General features: G+C 40.6%; 1 protein-coding gene across 1 annotated transcript; it reads right to left on the bottom strand.

Moving 5' to 3' along the window:
- Positions 1 to 565: 565 nt before the first annotated feature.
- On the bottom strand, positions 566 to 18,141 carry LOC123412873 (anthranilate O-methyltransferase 2-like). The gene is made up of 4 exons (XM_045105836.1): positions 18,067 to 18,141; positions 17,567 to 17,971; positions 1,339 to 1,611; positions 566 to 934 (listed from the first exon to the last, which is right to left on the bottom strand). Exons 1-4 carry the CDS (start codon positions 18,139 to 18,141, stop codon positions 566 to 568), a joined length of 1,122 nt encoding a protein of 373 aa, XP_044961771.1.
- Between the last annotated feature and the right edge of the window lie 445 nt (positions 18,142 to 18,586).

The raw sequence follows: 18,586 nt of genomic DNA, 5'->3' as shown, positions 1-18,586 counted from the left end.
GCCTGGTTGTGGCCAGCCCTGGTGGTGGCGGTCGTAGCTGCGTTAGGAGAGTTGAGGAAGAACAAGGAGAGAAGAAAGATAAGGGAGGGGGAGAAAGAGAGAGCATACTTACATGTGGGATCCACATGGATGTTAATGGCCAATTAAACGATCAACAAACACTTTGTTTAGAAACTGGCCCGACCTGTAATAAACCAAATTAATTCTAAATCACATCGTCATTTTTTTTGAACAGCGTACCAATTTTATGGTAGCATTTTGGCAAATTAAAAAAGTGGTTGTTTTTCATAGCCTTAGCCCGCAATGTGGTAGTTTTTTGCTATATACTCACTTTGGAACCTTCATCTTTGCCCATTGAAAAAAATGAAATAGATGTGAAGTTCATGGCTCATTCTTACCAAACATCGCAATTTATCGGTTTATGAATTTAAGAGTTTATGCAATTTCAGTTGCAGATACACAAAGAATGTCTTTTCGTAGACACATAGGACGACACAACACAAGCATAGTAGGTATCGAATAGTAGACTATACTCTTCATGTACCACCAATTAATTATGACCAGCTTAATTAATTGTCTTCATCAAGGACACCGTGATGATGGGAAACTTGGCCTTCGTTGGTCGCTCTAGATGCTTTGCAACGAAGGAGGCATACACCACAAACAACTCCTCAATAATGTGCTCCCCGAAGTGGTCTACAACCATCGGCTCCAGCATTGCCCTCATGCTCTTGGCCACATTTACCCCACTGCTGGCAGAGTCTAGTACTGTGTCATTGTCTGAGTCATCCTCAGGATCCCAATTGGATTCAAAGAGTCTGAAGTGCTCGATGTCAAAGTGCTCACTCCTGTTGATCAACTCCTGAACCTCGTTCATGGATGGGGTGTAGTATGGCAGGTTGAATGAGTCCAGCTTCTCCTTCTTCACATGGCCCTGTATATCACACACCACAATAATAGTTTAAATAGGGTGCATCAAACGATAAGTCATGTCTTGCAGAACTTAGGTTGTTATTTTAGTGTTGAAGTCCAACATAATTATTGTCCAAAACTGCTATTCCTCCGACTGATGGAATGCTACTAGTTCTGTAATTTAGAAGGTGAGTTACTATTCTCCATTTTTAACTGTAAATCTCACTTTTTGTATGCCCCTCATGATATTATATATGCCACTATCTCTAACAGGGATGAAATCACATTTATAGAATGTTGTCGTAATAGGATGAAGTAACTTAGGAACATATCAGGTTACACACGTTATTATCAGTTTATCATAAATTTGTCACTGAAGAGAATAATAGTGGAAAACAAAGAGAGCTAGAATTCTTGTATCAGTACCTTTTGTACTAAAAACTGGAGTGATTTGGAAACCAATTCAAACATGGTGCTAACATCTCCATCCGTCAACATCATCTCTTCACTCTTTCGTCCAATAAATGTGAGCAACATTCGGCCCCCATCGACAAGCTCCCTGGCGCGCAATGTAAGGAACATCTCAAAGTCCTTTTTGAATTGTTCTTGGAACAACTTAATAACAATAGGTGAACTACTCTTTCCAATGTAGATATTGCCTTCGTTCAGGTGAGTGCAACTTGTGATCTCCTCGGGGACCTAGCAAAAGGGAGTCACTATATAAAATGGTATTTGTACTATTTGACTACACAGTCGATGATCCCTAGCATAACAAAGGCAACATCAGATCACCTTCGGGACCTAGCATAAAGGAGTCATTATATAAAAATGGTATAGTGGTACTATTTCACTACATACAGTCGATGATCCCTGGCAGAAAACTGAATTGTTTATATGGTTAAGTGTTGGGGCATCATCTATAACGTGTCAACAATGTTAGGTAGTTCATTTTGTGTTCATTAGGTGTCTTTCCCTCCTATTCACCTCCTAGCATAATACACAGTATTTTAGTCACATATACATTTCTAGAAGTGTAACTTTAGCCTATATTGTATACTATTCCCACTGTTTCAAAATAATTGAAGTTCTAGGTTTCTCCTAAGTCAAACTTGTTATGTTTGATCAACTCTATAGAAAAATGTTATAACATCTACAAAGCCAAATGCACATAGTACAAAAATATATATTCCATAAATAATCTCATGAGACTATTTTGGTGTTCTAGATGTTAATATTTTTACTATAGATTTGGTGGTACTCATCCATTCATTTCTTAATACCCTGTTCATACAGGATGTGTCTGGTTGCTCGCATACACCCACACTAGGCTTGCGTGCTAAGAAAATGGCCCGTTTGGTTTCATGCTTTCGCATTTGGCTTGCTTAGCATGGAACTTAAAGAACCTCCTCGCTAGAGATTTTCCGCATTCGACTTGCGTATTAGATTCGGTTTGCGCATTCGATTCACGTGCTAGAGGTATTAAATGATTGTGGGCATTCGATACGATTGATCAACACATCTTGATTTAGCTAGTAGCGATGGATTTTAGAGTTCAGTCCGGATTGAGTACAAGGGGATTGGGGAATGAGGGTAACTGAATCTTAAATAGTACGACTAAATCGTAGCCGTGACGACCCTGGTGGCGCTTGGAGAGGCGGGAGGGGGGGGAGGGGGCTTGGCCAAGGAAGAAAACCCTCGAGCAAATGCCACAAGGGAAGGGGTTGGATATGAGATTCATGGAAGTAGAGAGATGTGGAAGAGCAGTGACAATAATAAGAGCAGGAGAGTTTTAATTGAGTGTGTTGGTGGGTAAGTAGTTGGGCCTTTGGGTGGGTAAATATAGGCTTTGGACGATACAAATGAATGTTAATCATCCTTTGAACTCAGTGTTATTCATAATGCATATCGAGACGGAGACCACAAATGGAAAGGACAAAGGACATGGAGATCCCCGAAGACAAAGACATGGAGGTGGTGGTTTCGGGAGAGAAGGGAAAGGAGGTGGTGCATGCCAGCCTTACACAAGGACAAGGAGGTGGTGCCGCCCTTAGACGATGATGAGGTGTCGAAGGATCCCCGAGCAACAAGCAGAGGAACTATGGCCATTAGCATGAGGAGACAAGACCAAACCACTTGTGCAAGGTGATCCTTTGCCCAAAGCTGGAGTGCCTTTCTTTGCCTCTACACTTCACGAAGCACTTCCTACCATCCCTTAGGAGTTCAATCTGAAGTCAAACACCTGTTGTTCATGAAGAGTGATGGTTTGACTGATGAATGACAGGGTCACCCTTTCTCAGAGTTGGGCCCACTTTGCCGTTTGTTCACTAGATCATGATCGGGTACATTGTCTTCTTCAAGATGATGACTCATGACACCCTGAAGGTGATCATCTTCAATGATGAAAACATTGATGTGATGACCAAGTGCAAGAAACACGACTACGTCTTTGCTTTGAAAGTCTAGAGAGTTCTCTATTGATTCATTGCTCTCTATTTAGAGTTAAACTAGTTTCTGCTTGTTTAAGACTATGTCATGCTGCTGCTTGTTGATGAAATATGGGAGGAATATTTTGGAATAGCACAGGTCTAGTGGAGTTGGATAAATTAGATTTCTTAGGTAGGCTTCACGTGAGCATAAACTCGATTTGTTGGCGTTGCAAGAAACGGGTAGAGACAACTTTACGTCGCAATTTCTTAACAACATTTCTGGTGGAGTTGAGTTTGATTGGCACTGCTTGCCACCAAGAGGTAGATCTAGTGGGATACTTCTTGGTGTTAAGTGTGATGCATTAGAGGTTTTAAGTGTCGTCTATGGGGAGTTTTCCATCAAAATTCTTGTAAGGTCGAAGGTTGATGGTTTTAGATGGGCTCTGGTGGCTGTATATGGGGCGGCACAACCACAATGATTTTCTTGCTGATTTGTGAGAATCTGTGGTAGTGAAAGGCTTCCCATTCTGGTTGGGTGAGATTTTAATGACAACTTCGATGGAAGATGGTCATTTATGTTCAATATGATTATTGAGAGTCTCGATTTGAGGGAGATTGACCTCACTGGTAGACAATTCACATGGGCCAACTCATTACCAACGCCAACATATGATAAGTTGGACAGAGTTCTGAGTAGTATTGATTGGGAACAGAAATACCCGCTTGTCACGGTCGATGCTATGCAAATGGCAATTTCAGATCACACACCCCTACTAGTCGATTCTGGGGAAGCGACCCATGTAGGAAATAAGAATACTTTCTCCTTCGAATTAAGTTGGTTCGAGAGAGAAGGCTTCATGGATCTTATTAACTATGAATGGGCAGGAGAATATGGTGGATCCTCTAGTATGGACTGGTGGCAAGACAAGATTGGGCACTTACGCCAGTTTCTGAGAGGCTGGGCAAAGAATCAAACTAGTATTTACAAAGTAGAAAATGATAGACTTATCAATATCAGTAATGAGTTCGATATGAAAGTTGAAAGTTCACTTCTAAGCACCTCAGATCGGGATATTAAAACCGAGGCTCAAAAGAAGCTACAAATCCTTCTCAGAGAGGAGGAGATGAAATGGCCCCCCTGAGCAAAGATGTCGAAGGTAGTTCATGGAGATGATAACACTCACTTTTTTTCACATGATTGCGAATGGAAACCATATGAAGAAGAAAATTATTCAGCTAGAACAAGATGAGGATAAAAATATAGGGCAGGAGAACCTAAAATTGTACATTTCACAGTATTATAAGATGCTTTTTGGTGAACGAGAACAAAATTGTGTTTCTCTTGATGAGAATGAAAATATTGGCATACCTAAGCTCAGTTCGGATGAGAATGAGATTCTCTCAGCACCATTTACAGAGAAGAAGGTGTTTGACACAATAGCACAAATGAAACTAAACAAGGCCCCGGGACCAGATGGGTTTCCAGTCGAGTTTTATAAAAAATGTTGGCATATTATAAAGGATGATCTTATGCCTATGTTTCATGATTTGTTCAATGGTCAGCTTCAGCTTTTTCACCTAAACTATGGAACAATAATGATGTTGCCAAACAAGGTGGAAGTTATTCGCATTGAGCAGTTCAGGCCGATCTGCCTGCTTAATATCAGTTTCAAAATCTTCACAAAGTTTGGCATGAATAGGCTAACAAAGATAGCCCAGTCTGTTGTACAACTGACTTAGACTACTTTCATGCCTGGAAGACACATCCTAGAGGGGGTTGTCGTCTTACATGAAACGTTGCATGAAATTCATAAAAAGAAGCTTGATGGGGTTATCTTTAAGGTGGATTTTGAGAAGGCATATGATAAGGTCAAATGGTCATTCCTTCAACAGGCCTTACATATGAAAGTGTTCAATGAATCATGGAGGGATCAGGTGTCCTCTTTCATTCAGCAAGGTAGCACTAGTAGAAAACAGACCTTATGTTTCGATTATTAGTCCCGGTTTGCGGTTGAACCGGGATTAATGTGACTATTAGTCCCGGTTCGTGAGGAATGCTTTTAGTCCCGATTTATTATTAACCTCTAGTCCCGGTTTGTGTTATGAACCGGGAGTAAAGGGATGGTGGTAGGGTTTTGTCGGGCTGGGGCTTGTGCGAGGGCCATTAGTCCCGGTTGGTAATACAAACTGGGACTAGAGATAGATCTTTAGTGCCGGTTTGTATCACTAACCGGGACTAAAAGTATCACTATATACTACTTCGTCCAACCCGAGCCCAAGATCTCTGTTTTCCCCTTTCTCTCCTCTGTTTTCTTCTCTTGCTTGAGTTCATCCTTCATTTTTCTCCAGATTTGTCAAGATTTGAGGCACCCATCCAATCCAAGTGTTCACAAAGTTTAGCAACTTTGTCATTTCATCTCCTATTGCTAAATGCTCCATAGTTATATAGTAATTTGTGGGTTTTAGTTTGGGAGTAATTATGTGGGAGTTTATTTGATTTATATGCAATTTGAGTTCAAATTAACTTCTTAGTTTGCATATGTGTAGTTGTGGTTTACTCAGTGCCTTCCCATCTCCGTCCTAACCACCATCGATCGCCCACACCGTCTCGTCACCGGCACCACCTTGGTGATCCTCTTGTTCTTATCCTTTTTATTCCCAAAAAAACTTATTTTTGTATGATTTAGATAGTTTTCTTACCTGTATGATTTTGTTATACATAATGTCATGGTATTGATATACGTTCCCGTCGGCCCTCGTCCGGTTTATGATTCGCATGTGGTACATCCTCTTTTATAACTTCTTGTTGCATTTCTCGTTTATATGACAATTATGCCCATCAAGTTGACATGGATATTTTTATAAAGGAGGTATGTGAAGCGTAAATTGCAACTGGCCCTCTCGTCGACAAGTTAAATTTAGTTGAAAAAGAAAATGAGTATTTGAAAGAAAAATGAAAAGAATTGAAGAAGAGAAGATGAAATTGGAGTTGTATGTTGCCGATGTCGTCGATGATCACAAGATCAAAATGGATGCAATGCACTTGAAGATTAGAAGGATTAGAAAATATGCCCTTAATAAAGAAGCTTGGTATCACTATGTTGTTGGATCAATTGTTATCTTAGTTGCGATCTTGATCGCATTTGTTGTTGCATTTAAGTGCTTTAGCTAGAAACTCTTGTATTTTTTTATGAGAATAATTGTGCGTGAACCTTATGTGTGAAATTGTATTAATTTGGTCTTTTCGGTCTTGTGCAATGAAGATGAACCGACAATGGATGTACGATGATCGACGCTTTCCCCAGTTCATTAATGGCTTGAAGAGTTTTATGCGTGTGGCCGAGGCAAACCAGCGGGATGGTTTTATGTGTTGTCCATGTGTTGTCTGTAAGAATGATAAAACTTACTCTAAGTCAAGAGTCATTCACGTCTACCTGTTTACATCCGATTTCATGTCCGACTACAACTGTAGGACCAAGCACGGAGAAAGAGGGTTTCTAATGGAAGAGAATGAAGAAGAAGAGGATGACGACAGCTATCCTTCGTTCCCTGAATACGATAGTACTACAATGGGGGAAGAAGCTGAAGTAGAGGCACAAGATGAGCCCGGTGATGATCTTGGTCGGGCCATTGCTGATGCAAAGAGAATATGCGCAACTGAAAAAGAGAAGCTGAAGTTGCAGCACATGTTAGAGGATCACAAGAAATTGTTGTACCCAAATTGCGAAGATGACAAGAAGAAGTTGGGTACCACACTGGAATTGCTCCAATGGAAGGCAAAGAATGGTGTATGTGACAAGGGTTTTGAAAAGTTGCTGAAATTGTTAAAGAAGATGCTTCCAAAGGACAACGAATTTCCTGACAATACGTACGAAGCAAAGAAGGCTATCTGCCATCTAGGATTAGAGGTGCAGAAGATACATGCATGCCCTAATAACTGCATCCTGTACCGCGGTGAGGAGTACGAGAATTTGAACGCATGCCTGGTATGCGGTGCTGAGCGCTATAAGATCGGCCGCGATGACCGTGGTGACGATGTTGACGTCCAGCGCCCCAGGAAGAGGATTCCTGCCAAGGTGATGTAGTAAGCTCCTATAATACCACGGTTGAAACATTTGTTCCAAAACAAAGAGCATGCCAAGTTGATGCGATGGCACAAAGACGAGCGTAAGAAAGATGGGAAATTGAGAGTGCCCGCAAATGGGTCGAAGTGGAGGAAAATCGAGAGAGAGTGGCCAGACTTTGCTGATGACCCAAGGAACTGTTGGTTTGGTTTAAGTGTAGATGACATTAATCCTTTTAGGGAGCAGAGCATCAATCATAGCACCTGTCCCATGACTATATTTATCTATAACATTCCTCCTTGGTTGTGCATGACGCGAAAGTTCATTATGATGCGAGTGGTCATCCAAGGCCCCAAGCAACCCGACAACGACATTGATGTGTACCTGAGGTCATTAGTTGAAGAACTTTTACAGCTGTGGGATATCAAAGGTGTACGTGTGTGGGATGAGCACAAACAACATGAATTTGACCTACGAGTGTTGCTGTTTGTAACCATCAATGATTGGTCTGCGCTTAGTAACCTTTCAGGACAGACAAACAAGAGATAACATGCATGCACGCACTGTTTAGATGTTACCGAAAGTATATATTTGGATAAATGTAAGAAGAATGTGCACCTAGGACATCGTCGATTTCTTCCGATCAAGCATCTCTTAAGAAAAGAAGGCAAGCATTTCAAAGGTGAGGAAGATCACCGGAAGAAGCCTGACCACCATACTGGTGATCATATGCTCAAGGATTTAAAAGTAATTTTTGGAAAGGGTCCTGGCGGACAATTGGTTCTGAATGACGTTAAGAGACACACACCCATGTGGAAGAAGAAATCTATATTTTGCGACGTACCTTATTGGAAAGTCCTGGAGGTCTGCTCTGCAATAGATGTGATGCACGTGATGAAGAATCTTTGCGCGAACATGCTAGGCTTCTTGGGCGTGTATGGGAAGAGAAAAGATACACCGGAGGCACGGGAGGACCAGCAACGTATGGACGAAAAAGACGGCATGCATCCAAAGCAGTATGAAGGTCCCGCAAGCTACGCTCTTACCAAAGAAGAGAAGGAAATATTCTTTAAATGTCAGATCAGTATGAAGGTCCCGTGTGACTACTCGTCGAATATAAATGGAATAATAAATATGGCAGAGAAAAAAATCCAGAACCTAAAGTCTCATGACTGCCACGTGATTCTGATGCAACTGCTTCCGGTTGCATTGAGGGGGCTTCTACCAGAAAACGTCCGATCAGCCATTGTGAAGCTATGTGCATTCTTCAATGCAATTTCTAAGAAAGTAATCCATCCAGAAATCCTACCAAGCTTACATAATGATTTGGTGCAATCTCTTGTCAGTTTCGAGTTGGTGTTCCCAGCATCCTTCTTCAATATCATAACACACGTCCTAGTTTACCTAGTCGAAGAGATTGCCATTTTGGGCCCTGTATTTCTACAAAATATGTTCCCATTCTAGAGGTTCATGGAAGTCTTAAAGAAATATGTTCACAACTTTGCTAGGCCAGAAGGAAGCATCTCCAAGGGCCATGAAACAGAGGAGGTCATTTAGTTTTGTGTTGGCTTTATTCGTCATATTAAGTCGATTGGTCTTATTGAATCGAGGCATGAGGGCGGACTCGGTGGAAAGGTATGCTAGGAAAGGATTCAGTAATATGTACGGACGGACATTCTTGGGCGCAAGCACTCTACACGGTTCTACAAAATTCCACCTTGGTGGCTCCGTATATCGAGGAACATATGGATATTGTACACTCCAAGAACCCAGAGCAATCTGATCCCTGGATCAAACGTACACACATGACCTTATTCGGCGGTTGGTTGCAAACACGTCTCGTGCATGACCCTGAAGTTGGAGATGACCTGTACTTGGTGGCCAAGTCACCATCTTCGACTATATCGACTTTCAAAGGGTATGAGATAAATGGGAATACATTTTACACGATTGCCCAAGATAAAAAAGAGCATCAACCAAAATAGTGGTGTCTGCTTTGATACAACAAACACCAACAATAGACCAAATGACACATATTATGGCTACATAGAGGAGATATGGGAACTTGACTATGGAAACAATTTGAAGGTCCCTTTGTTTCGGTGCAAATGGGTCAATCTAAAAGGAGACGGGGTAAAGGAAGACCTGCGGTACGGAATGACAACAATGGATCTCAACAATCTTGGGTACACAGATGAACCATTTGTCCTAGCCAATGATGTGTCACATGTTTTCTATGTGAAGGATATTTATACCAAGTCGAGAAAAATAAAAGATAAGGAAGCGAATACATCATACTATGAGTCAAGGCGCCACATAGTTCTTTCAGGGAAAAAACATCGTGGGAGTGGAGGACAAGACAGAAATGTCACAAGATTATGAAAAGTTTCACGAAATTCCTCCCTTCGGAGTGAAGACTGACCCAACCATCATGTTAAATGATGAAGATTGTCCATGGTTACGGCGCAGAGGGACACACGCGAACAAAAAAGTTTTATACCCCAACATCCCAATCTCGGATGTGACCGACTTTCACCGTCATCACTTTCTTCTTAGTGAGTTTCCGGATATATATGTATGTGTTTTGGCATTTGAAACACGAAGAAACATTATGTAACTAACTATACTATCTCTTTCGAGGTATCAGGGTTCCGAACGAATACTCATCTCTTACAAAGGCATTTCATTTTTTTAATATTATTTCAACTCCAAACTTTTTGTGCCCTCAACATGCATCATTCAAAGCCACCTCATAAATTTTCAGCCCTTTCTCACCTCATTTGCGCTATTTTGCATGCATTTAATGATCTTTTAGCTAAATGACCCTAAAATTGGAAAGCGCTACAAATGAACTCTTAAAAGGCTGAAACTTTGCATGGTATCATCATTTCACCCACGTAGCATGTTCTAAAAAATTGAAAGGGTTACGGCAAAAACATGATACACTTCATGTACAAACTGGACTGTCTCTTTCGAAGTATGAGGGTTCCGAACGAATACTCATCTCTTACAATTGCATTTTATTTTTTAATCTTATTTCAACTCCAGAATTTTTGTGGCATAAATATGCATCATTCAAAGCCACCTCATAAATTTTCAACCCTTTCTCACCTCATTTGCTATTGTCCATGCATTTAATGATTTTTTTTAGCTAAATGACCCTGAAACTGAAAACGCTACAAATGAACTCTGAAAAGGATGAAACTTGGCATGGTATCATCATTTCACCCACACAACATGTGATAGAAAGTTGCAAGGGTTACGGAAAAAACAGGATGCACTTCGTGTACAAACTAGACTATCTCTTTTGAAGTATTAGGGTTCCGCACGAATACTCATCTCTTACAAAGGCATTTCATTTTTTTAATAACCTAAAAATTACTAAATTTAATATAATGATAAAACACACTAATATTAAACATCAGAAAAAAGAACGACTAAAAAATCTATTTTTTAAGTAAAGTTATTCATAAACCAGTGATTCACACAAGTTTAAAAAAAATTCAAATTTAAACTATATAAATTTGAAAATTACTAGCACTAATAGAAATTTTGTAGTTTTTGACCTAAACCAAAAATATTCATTCAAAAACTATAAATAGTCTAACAGTTATTACAAATATAAAAACAGAAACTGTCCTATTTAAGAAAACAAAAACAATAAAAAAACAAAATAGGCGTTTAGTCCCGGTTGGAGCTACCAACCAGGACTAAAGGCTTGCGCTTCCCACCTCGAATTTGGGCCGTCGAAAATAGACCTTTAGTCCCGGTTGGAGCCACCATCAACCGGGACTGAAGGCATAAGCTTCTCACCGTTTCGCCTCGCCAAAAGTGACCTTGAGTCTCGGTTGGTGGCTCCAACCCGGACTAAAGGTCTTTTCATATATCAAACCACCCACACGATCCTGCATTTTCAGTTTTCCGCTTTCCTTCGACCTCTCGCTGCACCGTCGCCGTCTCGCCTCTCCCCGATGCCGGCCGCCCGCGCCGCCTCATGCCAATCCCCGACGCCGCCCGCGCCCGCCCCTCCCTGAGCCCGGACAGACGATGCCCGGGACGCCGCGGCCCGCGCCCACTCCTCCGGCCGTGATTGAGCTCCTCGCCGCGCCACTGACGTCGTCGTCGCCCCCGACTCGCCTCGCCTCGCCGTGCTGCCATAGCCGCCCCTCCCCGAGCCCCCCCCCCCCACACACACATGCATGACCACACACACACACAAATTTTCTTCAGTTAGATGAATTATATCTATCTTTTGTATAGAATGATAAAATCTGAAAGTTGATGGAAATAAAGAATGGCCAGACTGATCATAGATTAGGAATATTTTAAAAACATTTTATTTCATCACACAAATTTAATACACATGTAATATTATTTGAGAGAACTAAATAGCAGTATACAATTTCTATATAAATGAAACAACACCAAATTAGTTGACATTTTTCAGAAGAATTTTAACATTTTTTTCACTAGATGATTAGATGTATAGAAAAAAGTTAAGGGGTTTTGACATTTGAGAATTTTTATATTTTGATCCAATATGTATAGAAACTCTAATCATCACCCAGGGTGTAGAATAGTTTATTCTTCACCCAAGATAATCTTACGATCAATTTTCAAAAACAATTACATTTAAAATACAAATAGTTAAATTTATATCGAATCACTATGTAAAATTTGACAAAATAAAAATAAAAATATAGGTCACAAGACCAGAAAAAATTGAATTTAGTATATTTTTTGCACTATTTTTGTATGTTCATAATTTCACGTGACATAAAATATTTTTACATTGATAATATTTTTTTATGGTCTCTTTTACGTGTAAAATAAGACAAAATTTATGGAGCGTAAAATTACGGTGCATTGATATTAAAATAGAGGAGGGTGAAGAATAACTATTCCTCACCCAGGGTGACGAATAGCACGACCCTATATATATATATATATATATATGAATACAATGTATAGAAAAATGTTGATGAATTTTCACATTTGCAAAAGTTTGTTATCTATTTGCAATTAATTAGTACTAGCAAATATGCCCGTGCGTTGCAACGGGAGACAAAAATATTACGTTATAGCCAAATAAGTATGGCTAAATGCCCCGACATATGAGCATCCTCTATTTTTGTACTTAACACGGTGGCCCATCATATTGTCACTTATCTTTTCTTCCATCCTCGACAATGATGGTCGTGGTTGAATTTTGTTGATTGATGCCCACTATCTTTTTTCTGAAATGCATGGACAGTTTTTTACTCAGTCTATGAACTTTTTTTAAATGCCCACTAATGACTTTTCAAATTTAAGATTTTTTTAGTTTTTCTCAACGTTATTTTTACTTCATAGACATTTTCTTCGAATTCACTAATATGTTTTGGATAAATGGTCATTTTAAAAATCATGAACATTTTATTCAAAATTGTGAATCATTTTATAACATGTGAACATTTTTTAAAAATCATCAATTTGTTTAAAGAACGTGAACGTTTTATTATTTCCTGAACCTATGTTTCAATTCCCAAACATTCTATGGTTTCATGAACAATATTTTTCAGAACTCAAACAATTGGAATTTTGAAAAATCATGAATTAGTTTAAAGAAGTACAAAATAAATGGTATAATAAAACATGGGCTGGCCCATGAACTCGTGTTTGCTGCTATATAAAAAGAAAATCAGTGTCCATGTAATCAAGTTTTGTCGATTGATGTAAACTTATATTTTTTTAAATGCATGGACTGTTTTTTATTCAGTGAACATTTTTTGAATCGATGATTTTTTTTGTAAATGGGGAACAACTTGGGTATTCGATTTTTGAAAATTCATAGACATTGTGTGAATTATTTTATAATATGCAAACGTTTTTTAAAACCATCAACATTTTTGAATCCGTGAACATTTTCTGATTTTCTGAACCTTTGTTTTAATGTCCAAACATTCTATGATTTCAAGAACTTTTTTTCAAAACATAAAGAATTGGAATTTTGGAAAATCATGTATTAATTTAAATAAAAAATATATATTGAAATAATAAAACATGGGCTGGTCCATTAACCCATGTTTGCTGCTATATACAAAGACGAATAATAGGGATGAAAAAAGGTGTGCCTACCAGGGGTCAAACCTGGTGTGCTGTGTGGAAGGCAGCCGCTCTAGCCACCAAACCGAGCGCCTGCTCATGATTTTTAGTTCTCATATCTTTATAACTGCACGCGACGACGACTTTGATAAAACAAATCCGAACCGTTTTTTCACTTATGGGTGGCATAGTGGGTAATTTAAGCCAACTTTGAGGGTAATTTAAACTTACATTTATTTCTTTCCCAACTAATCATCTCCCCCCTTTTCCAAAAAAAATCATCTCTCCCGTGATTCTCATAGCAGACCACTCGCCCTGCACGGTGGCTGCAGCCTGGTACTGCTCCTGCACCTTATCGATCCCATCCAGATCCTCGGTTTCCTCTAGCTCAAGTTCAGCAGCAAGGATCCAATGCACCTTGAGCGCGATGTGCAGGGACTTGGCACAGGTGTCGATGACGAAGCGGTCGAGGGAGGGGCTGGGCTTTTGCACAAGCATGTAGCAGACCTGAAAGAGGTAGGCCTCGAGGCCCGAGAGCGGGAGCGTGTACATCTGGTTGCAGAGGTAGTCGCGCACGCCGGCGTGGTCGTGCTTGTAGAGGTAGCTGACGGCGATCCACTCGCAGAAGAAGGCGGAGTCGAAGAAGCAGACGAGCCAGCCGCTGCTCCTGACAGGGGGCGCCGCATCTCCGCCGGCGGCCATGATCTCTCGCGGCGACTCCTCAGGCCCGAAGCTGAGGCCCCGCAGCCCGAGAAGCCGCACCATGGCTGCGGGCTTCTCCTTGTTCCACCGAAACCAACCGTCACTGGAGCCCTCCTCTAGTCACCACCATCGCTCGCAGCACACGGGGCAGCTCGATCCAGAACCGTGGCCGCTCCCCCAAATCTCAATCCAAAGCTGGCTTTGGGGTTGTACCCCAATCCAAACCCTAGCCCCGGAACGGACGGCGAGATCGCGCACGCAGCTTGGTGCGAGGGCCTGCAAACCCTACCTAGCTGCCTAGTAGCTCCGGAATCGAGCCGCGCGCCGAGGGATCTTGGAATTGGGGAGGGAATTGGGAGCGGGGAAGCGTGGCGAGGGATCTTGGAATTGGGGAGGACTCGGGGGTGGGGTGGGGGTTGGGGTTGATTCAATTTGAAATGTCGCAGTGTTTTCGTCGCTGTTTCTGAGGACTCTGGTTTGAATTTTCTTTTTTTCTTTTCATAACATAGAGACTGCGGGTTGAATACTCAGAAGCAGAGGGACTTTTTTGTAAAAGTGACGACGATGTACGGCAGAAGCACTGCGTGCTTTATTAATAGGTAGAGATATGTATGTATACAATAGATTCTCTTAGTCCTTTAATAAGGAATTTATCAAGAATGCTCCCATTAAGGATGTGCACAAGTTGATCTCATTTTTTTTTCTGATTTCATCTATGTACCCAAGGGGGCTTAGGTATTGAGAAATTAGAGGTTAAAAATAGACACCTACTTAGCAAATGCTTATACCGATTGCCTACTGAGACCGACGGGATGTGGATACAAATTTTAAGAAACAAGTGCCTACATTCTAAGTCTCTAGCTCAGGCCACCGCTCGCCCTAATGACTCACATTTTTGAAAGGGGTTAATGAAGGCGAAGGTAACTTTCTTTCAGAGGGTAAAGTTTTTAGTTGGCAACTAAACCACAACCACATTCTGGGAGGACACATGGCTAGGGACTATGCAGCTAGCCTTGCAATATCCTACCCTTTATAATAATATCCTACCCTTTATAATATCGCACAAGCGTAAGGAAGATTACGTGGCGACAGTGTTCCAATCAATACCTCTAAATATCCAATTTAGGCGAGCACTAGTGGGAGACAGATGGAATGACTGGATACACTTGGTCAGACGTTTGACGGACATTGAACTGACGCACCAGACAGATTTCATTCACTCGAAATTAACTACATATGGTGGGTTTACGGTGAAGTCAATGTACATCGATCTAATTAATTCCGGACCACTCTCGAGATCTCTACATATTTGAAAGATCAAGGTGCCATTCAGAATTAAGATTTTCATGTGGTTTATACACAAGGGGTTGTGTTAACCAAAGATAATTGATAAGACGACGATGGATAGAAAGTTTTAAATGATGCTTTTGTGATCAGAATGAAATAGTTAAATACCTCTTTCTTGATTGTCCACTGACCAAATTATTACTGCGCATTGTACATATAGATTTTAACATTACTCAACCAACGACTATTAACACGCTATTTGGGACGTCGCTCAGTGGAGTAGACGGAAATATAGCGAATCATACCAGGACTGAAATAAGTGCGCTGTTTTGAGCTATGTGGAACACGAGAAATGATCATATTTTTAATGGTAAAGGTATCCATAATTTTTTGCAGGTTATTTACAGAGCTACAGCTTGGATTCGTACGTGGTCATTACTCAGCCATGTGGACTTTAGGGAGCTTATGGTTATTGAATGCAACCGATGGGAGACGATCGCACGGGCTATCTTCATCCGATTTGGATGGCGAGCTACTAATAGACTAGGTGTATAGGCGTCATGGTTTATTTGTTTGTCTTCGTCGGATGTGGCGGTTCTTGTCCGCTTTTGTGCGTTTTTTTTATCATAATTTGCTTTCTATTTGAGAACTTAGGACTTTGTCTGGCTACTTAGTTAATAAAATGACTGCATGCATCGATTGATGCAGAGGTCGGGGGCTGTGATCCTCTTTTTCCTAAAAAAATGCTGCTGCTTGTTTAGGATTCCTACTAAGTTAAAGTTGTTCCTATGCTTGAGTGTCTCTGGTATGTTCTGCTCGCTAGTGTGCTCGTAGTGTGCTCGTCACCTTAATGAGAAGGTTACGAGACAACATGTGTTGCACGTAATCAAATAGCCTGACTTGTGTTTCCATCTAAACAAGCCCGCAACTAAACAATATATCTTCTGTTTCATTGCAGCCAGGCTAGAGAATATATATGCAGGCAACCAAACAACAAGCATATGTTGGTTTTTAGCATGTGTTTACTCACTGCACCCACTCTATCAGTTATGTATGCTCTGTCATTTTGTGTTTGCCTAGCTGTATAAAGTTTGTGTTCTATGAATATTTAATTTTGAATCGCGATAACGTCCACACGTGTGGTGGAAGCAACATCCATCCAGACGCCTATAACACATAGATTGCGCCGCGTCACCGCATGCATGTATATGGCGATCTTTTTTGATTTGCTATTTTTAAAATGTTTTATCTCTTAAATGAATAATCTTCGCGACAAGATATTCGAAACTAGATCTCATATCAATATGTTTCAACGACTTTTTTTTTGCGTTAAAAGTTGCCATGTCTATTGCACATCAATTGCCATGGTGTTTACATAGAAGTTGCCATGATATGTTTCAGGTATTTTGTTCTTCTACCTTTAAAAGTAAATTTTAATGGATTAGTAAAGAATCGCCATGATCCATGCATTAAATTTGCCATGGTTAATTACTAAAAATTGCCATGATCAATTAATAAAAATTGTCATAAAAAGTAGTTGAAAAATATACCGGTAATTTTGAATCTAGAAAAAGAATAGATAGAACATGTCGTGACAATTTTAATGTAAACACTATGGCAACTATAGTGTAACATCATGGCAATTGCTGTCAAAAAGAAATTCATCGAAACATATCAACATGAGATCTAGTTTTGAAGATCTCGTCGAGACGGATTTAATGGTGAAAATGGATTTTTATTGGATTTTAAAATTGAAAGATAATATATTTTTAAACCAAAAACCAAAAAAGATTTTCGCTGATGTTATCGTGACAAAATAAGTAATAATGAAGGCATGTGGGCCAATTGCAAACGCCCACACGTGTGGGCATTAGCTTTTGGGTTAATTTTTGAACAAGTAAACGACTAGCATGTCCTCAAGCCTCCAGTTCCTGTATTCAACGCTGATTAATACTAGTACACTCATTTGAAGAGCTCATGGAGTCATGTGTATGCTTAAGTACTTTTGGCAACTACTCCTAGTTTCTTTTGTGGATCGTAGCCAGTCATTGATTTGCATGCTCAAACAAGAACACGAAATGCAAAGAATACCTTGGAGCGAAACATTAGGGCGAAGCACGAGTGGAAGATATGGACGCTCCCACAAGGGAAAAGCTTGGTGTAGTATGATCCTGGGAGCCCAGCGACATAGAATGGCGGCGTCTCTTTCCCAACGAGATTCTGAAACTGTTCCAGTGAACGGAAGACGAGGTTGAAGTCGTTCCCTGGCAGGTCATTCAGGAAGAACTGCACCTCCACGCCACGCGGTTGTTCTTCCGACTGCGGGGTGCAGGCCTGGATCGCGTGCAACACCTCTGAGACGAAGCGCAGAGTGTTTGGACCTGATGAGCAGCCAAGGTCAGCAACGACCATCGTGCTCTGTTGGTCGGGGAGCGACCTATACACCTCTTCTGTGACCTTGCGAAGCACCAGCCTTGACTCCAAAATGGCCTTCTCCTGTAGACATGCGTGAAACCTAGGAAATTAAGAGCTGCCACCTTTCGGTCCTTAAATACAAGTGACAGTTAATCACAACAGTACAGGATACAAACTGGGATCCTGGAGTTCGCGGCGTAGCTGTTCTCTCCGTCGCCAGCAACCATGCGAACGCCGCTCGCTGCCTTCATAGCTATTCACAAAGATGATTATTAGCTTAACAAGTCGGGCGCTAGAAAGGTAGCTAGGATGACTGCACCAACCGTAGAGAGTAGACCACAACAGCTCTTATCATTTATAGAGAGGTAAGCATGGGAAGCGAGCCGGGTGCTCCTGGGGTGCGCGCGCACCCTATATGTAAAAACAATTTAGTAATTAAGAATTTTTTTTTGAAACCAACATGATCGAATATTTATCGTATAAAAAGATTCACCAGGGAATGGCTTTCATTGTATCATGGGTTAAGGATTCCAGAAAAAATGCTATAAAAGGTACTTTTCAGCTATATTGTCGTCATAAATTTATTTATTTTTGCTTTGAAGTCAATGGGTACCATTCCTTTGGTCAAAAAATTTATATGAGTTAGAAAATATTCGGAGTTTTTTGAACTTTCAAATAAAATATTTACAAATCATA

The sequence above is a fragment of the Hordeum vulgare genome, chromosome 1H (genome assembly GCF_904849725.1).
Source record: "Hordeum vulgare subsp. vulgare chromosome 1H, MorexV3_pseudomolecules_assembly, whole genome shotgun sequence".
Classification (NCBI taxonomy): Eukaryota; Viridiplantae; Streptophyta; class Magnoliopsida; order Poales; family Poaceae; genus Hordeum; species Hordeum vulgare.
This window is presented reverse-complemented; position numbering and strand designations above follow the sequence as displayed.

Coding starts and splice junctions, on each gene's coding strand:
- LOC123412873 (XM_045105836.1), bottom strand. CDS start 18,141: ATGAAGGCAGCGAGCGGCGTTCGCATGGTTGCTGGCGACGGAGAGAAC. Junction 17,972..18,066: donor CCGCGAACTCCAGGATCCCA/GTTTGTATCCTG, acceptor GCATGTCTACAG/GAGAAGGCCATTTTGGAGTC. Junction 1,612..17,566: donor CCCTAATGTTTCGCTCCAAG/GTATTCTTTGCA, acceptor CCCTTTTGCTAG/GTCCCCGAGGAGATCACAAG.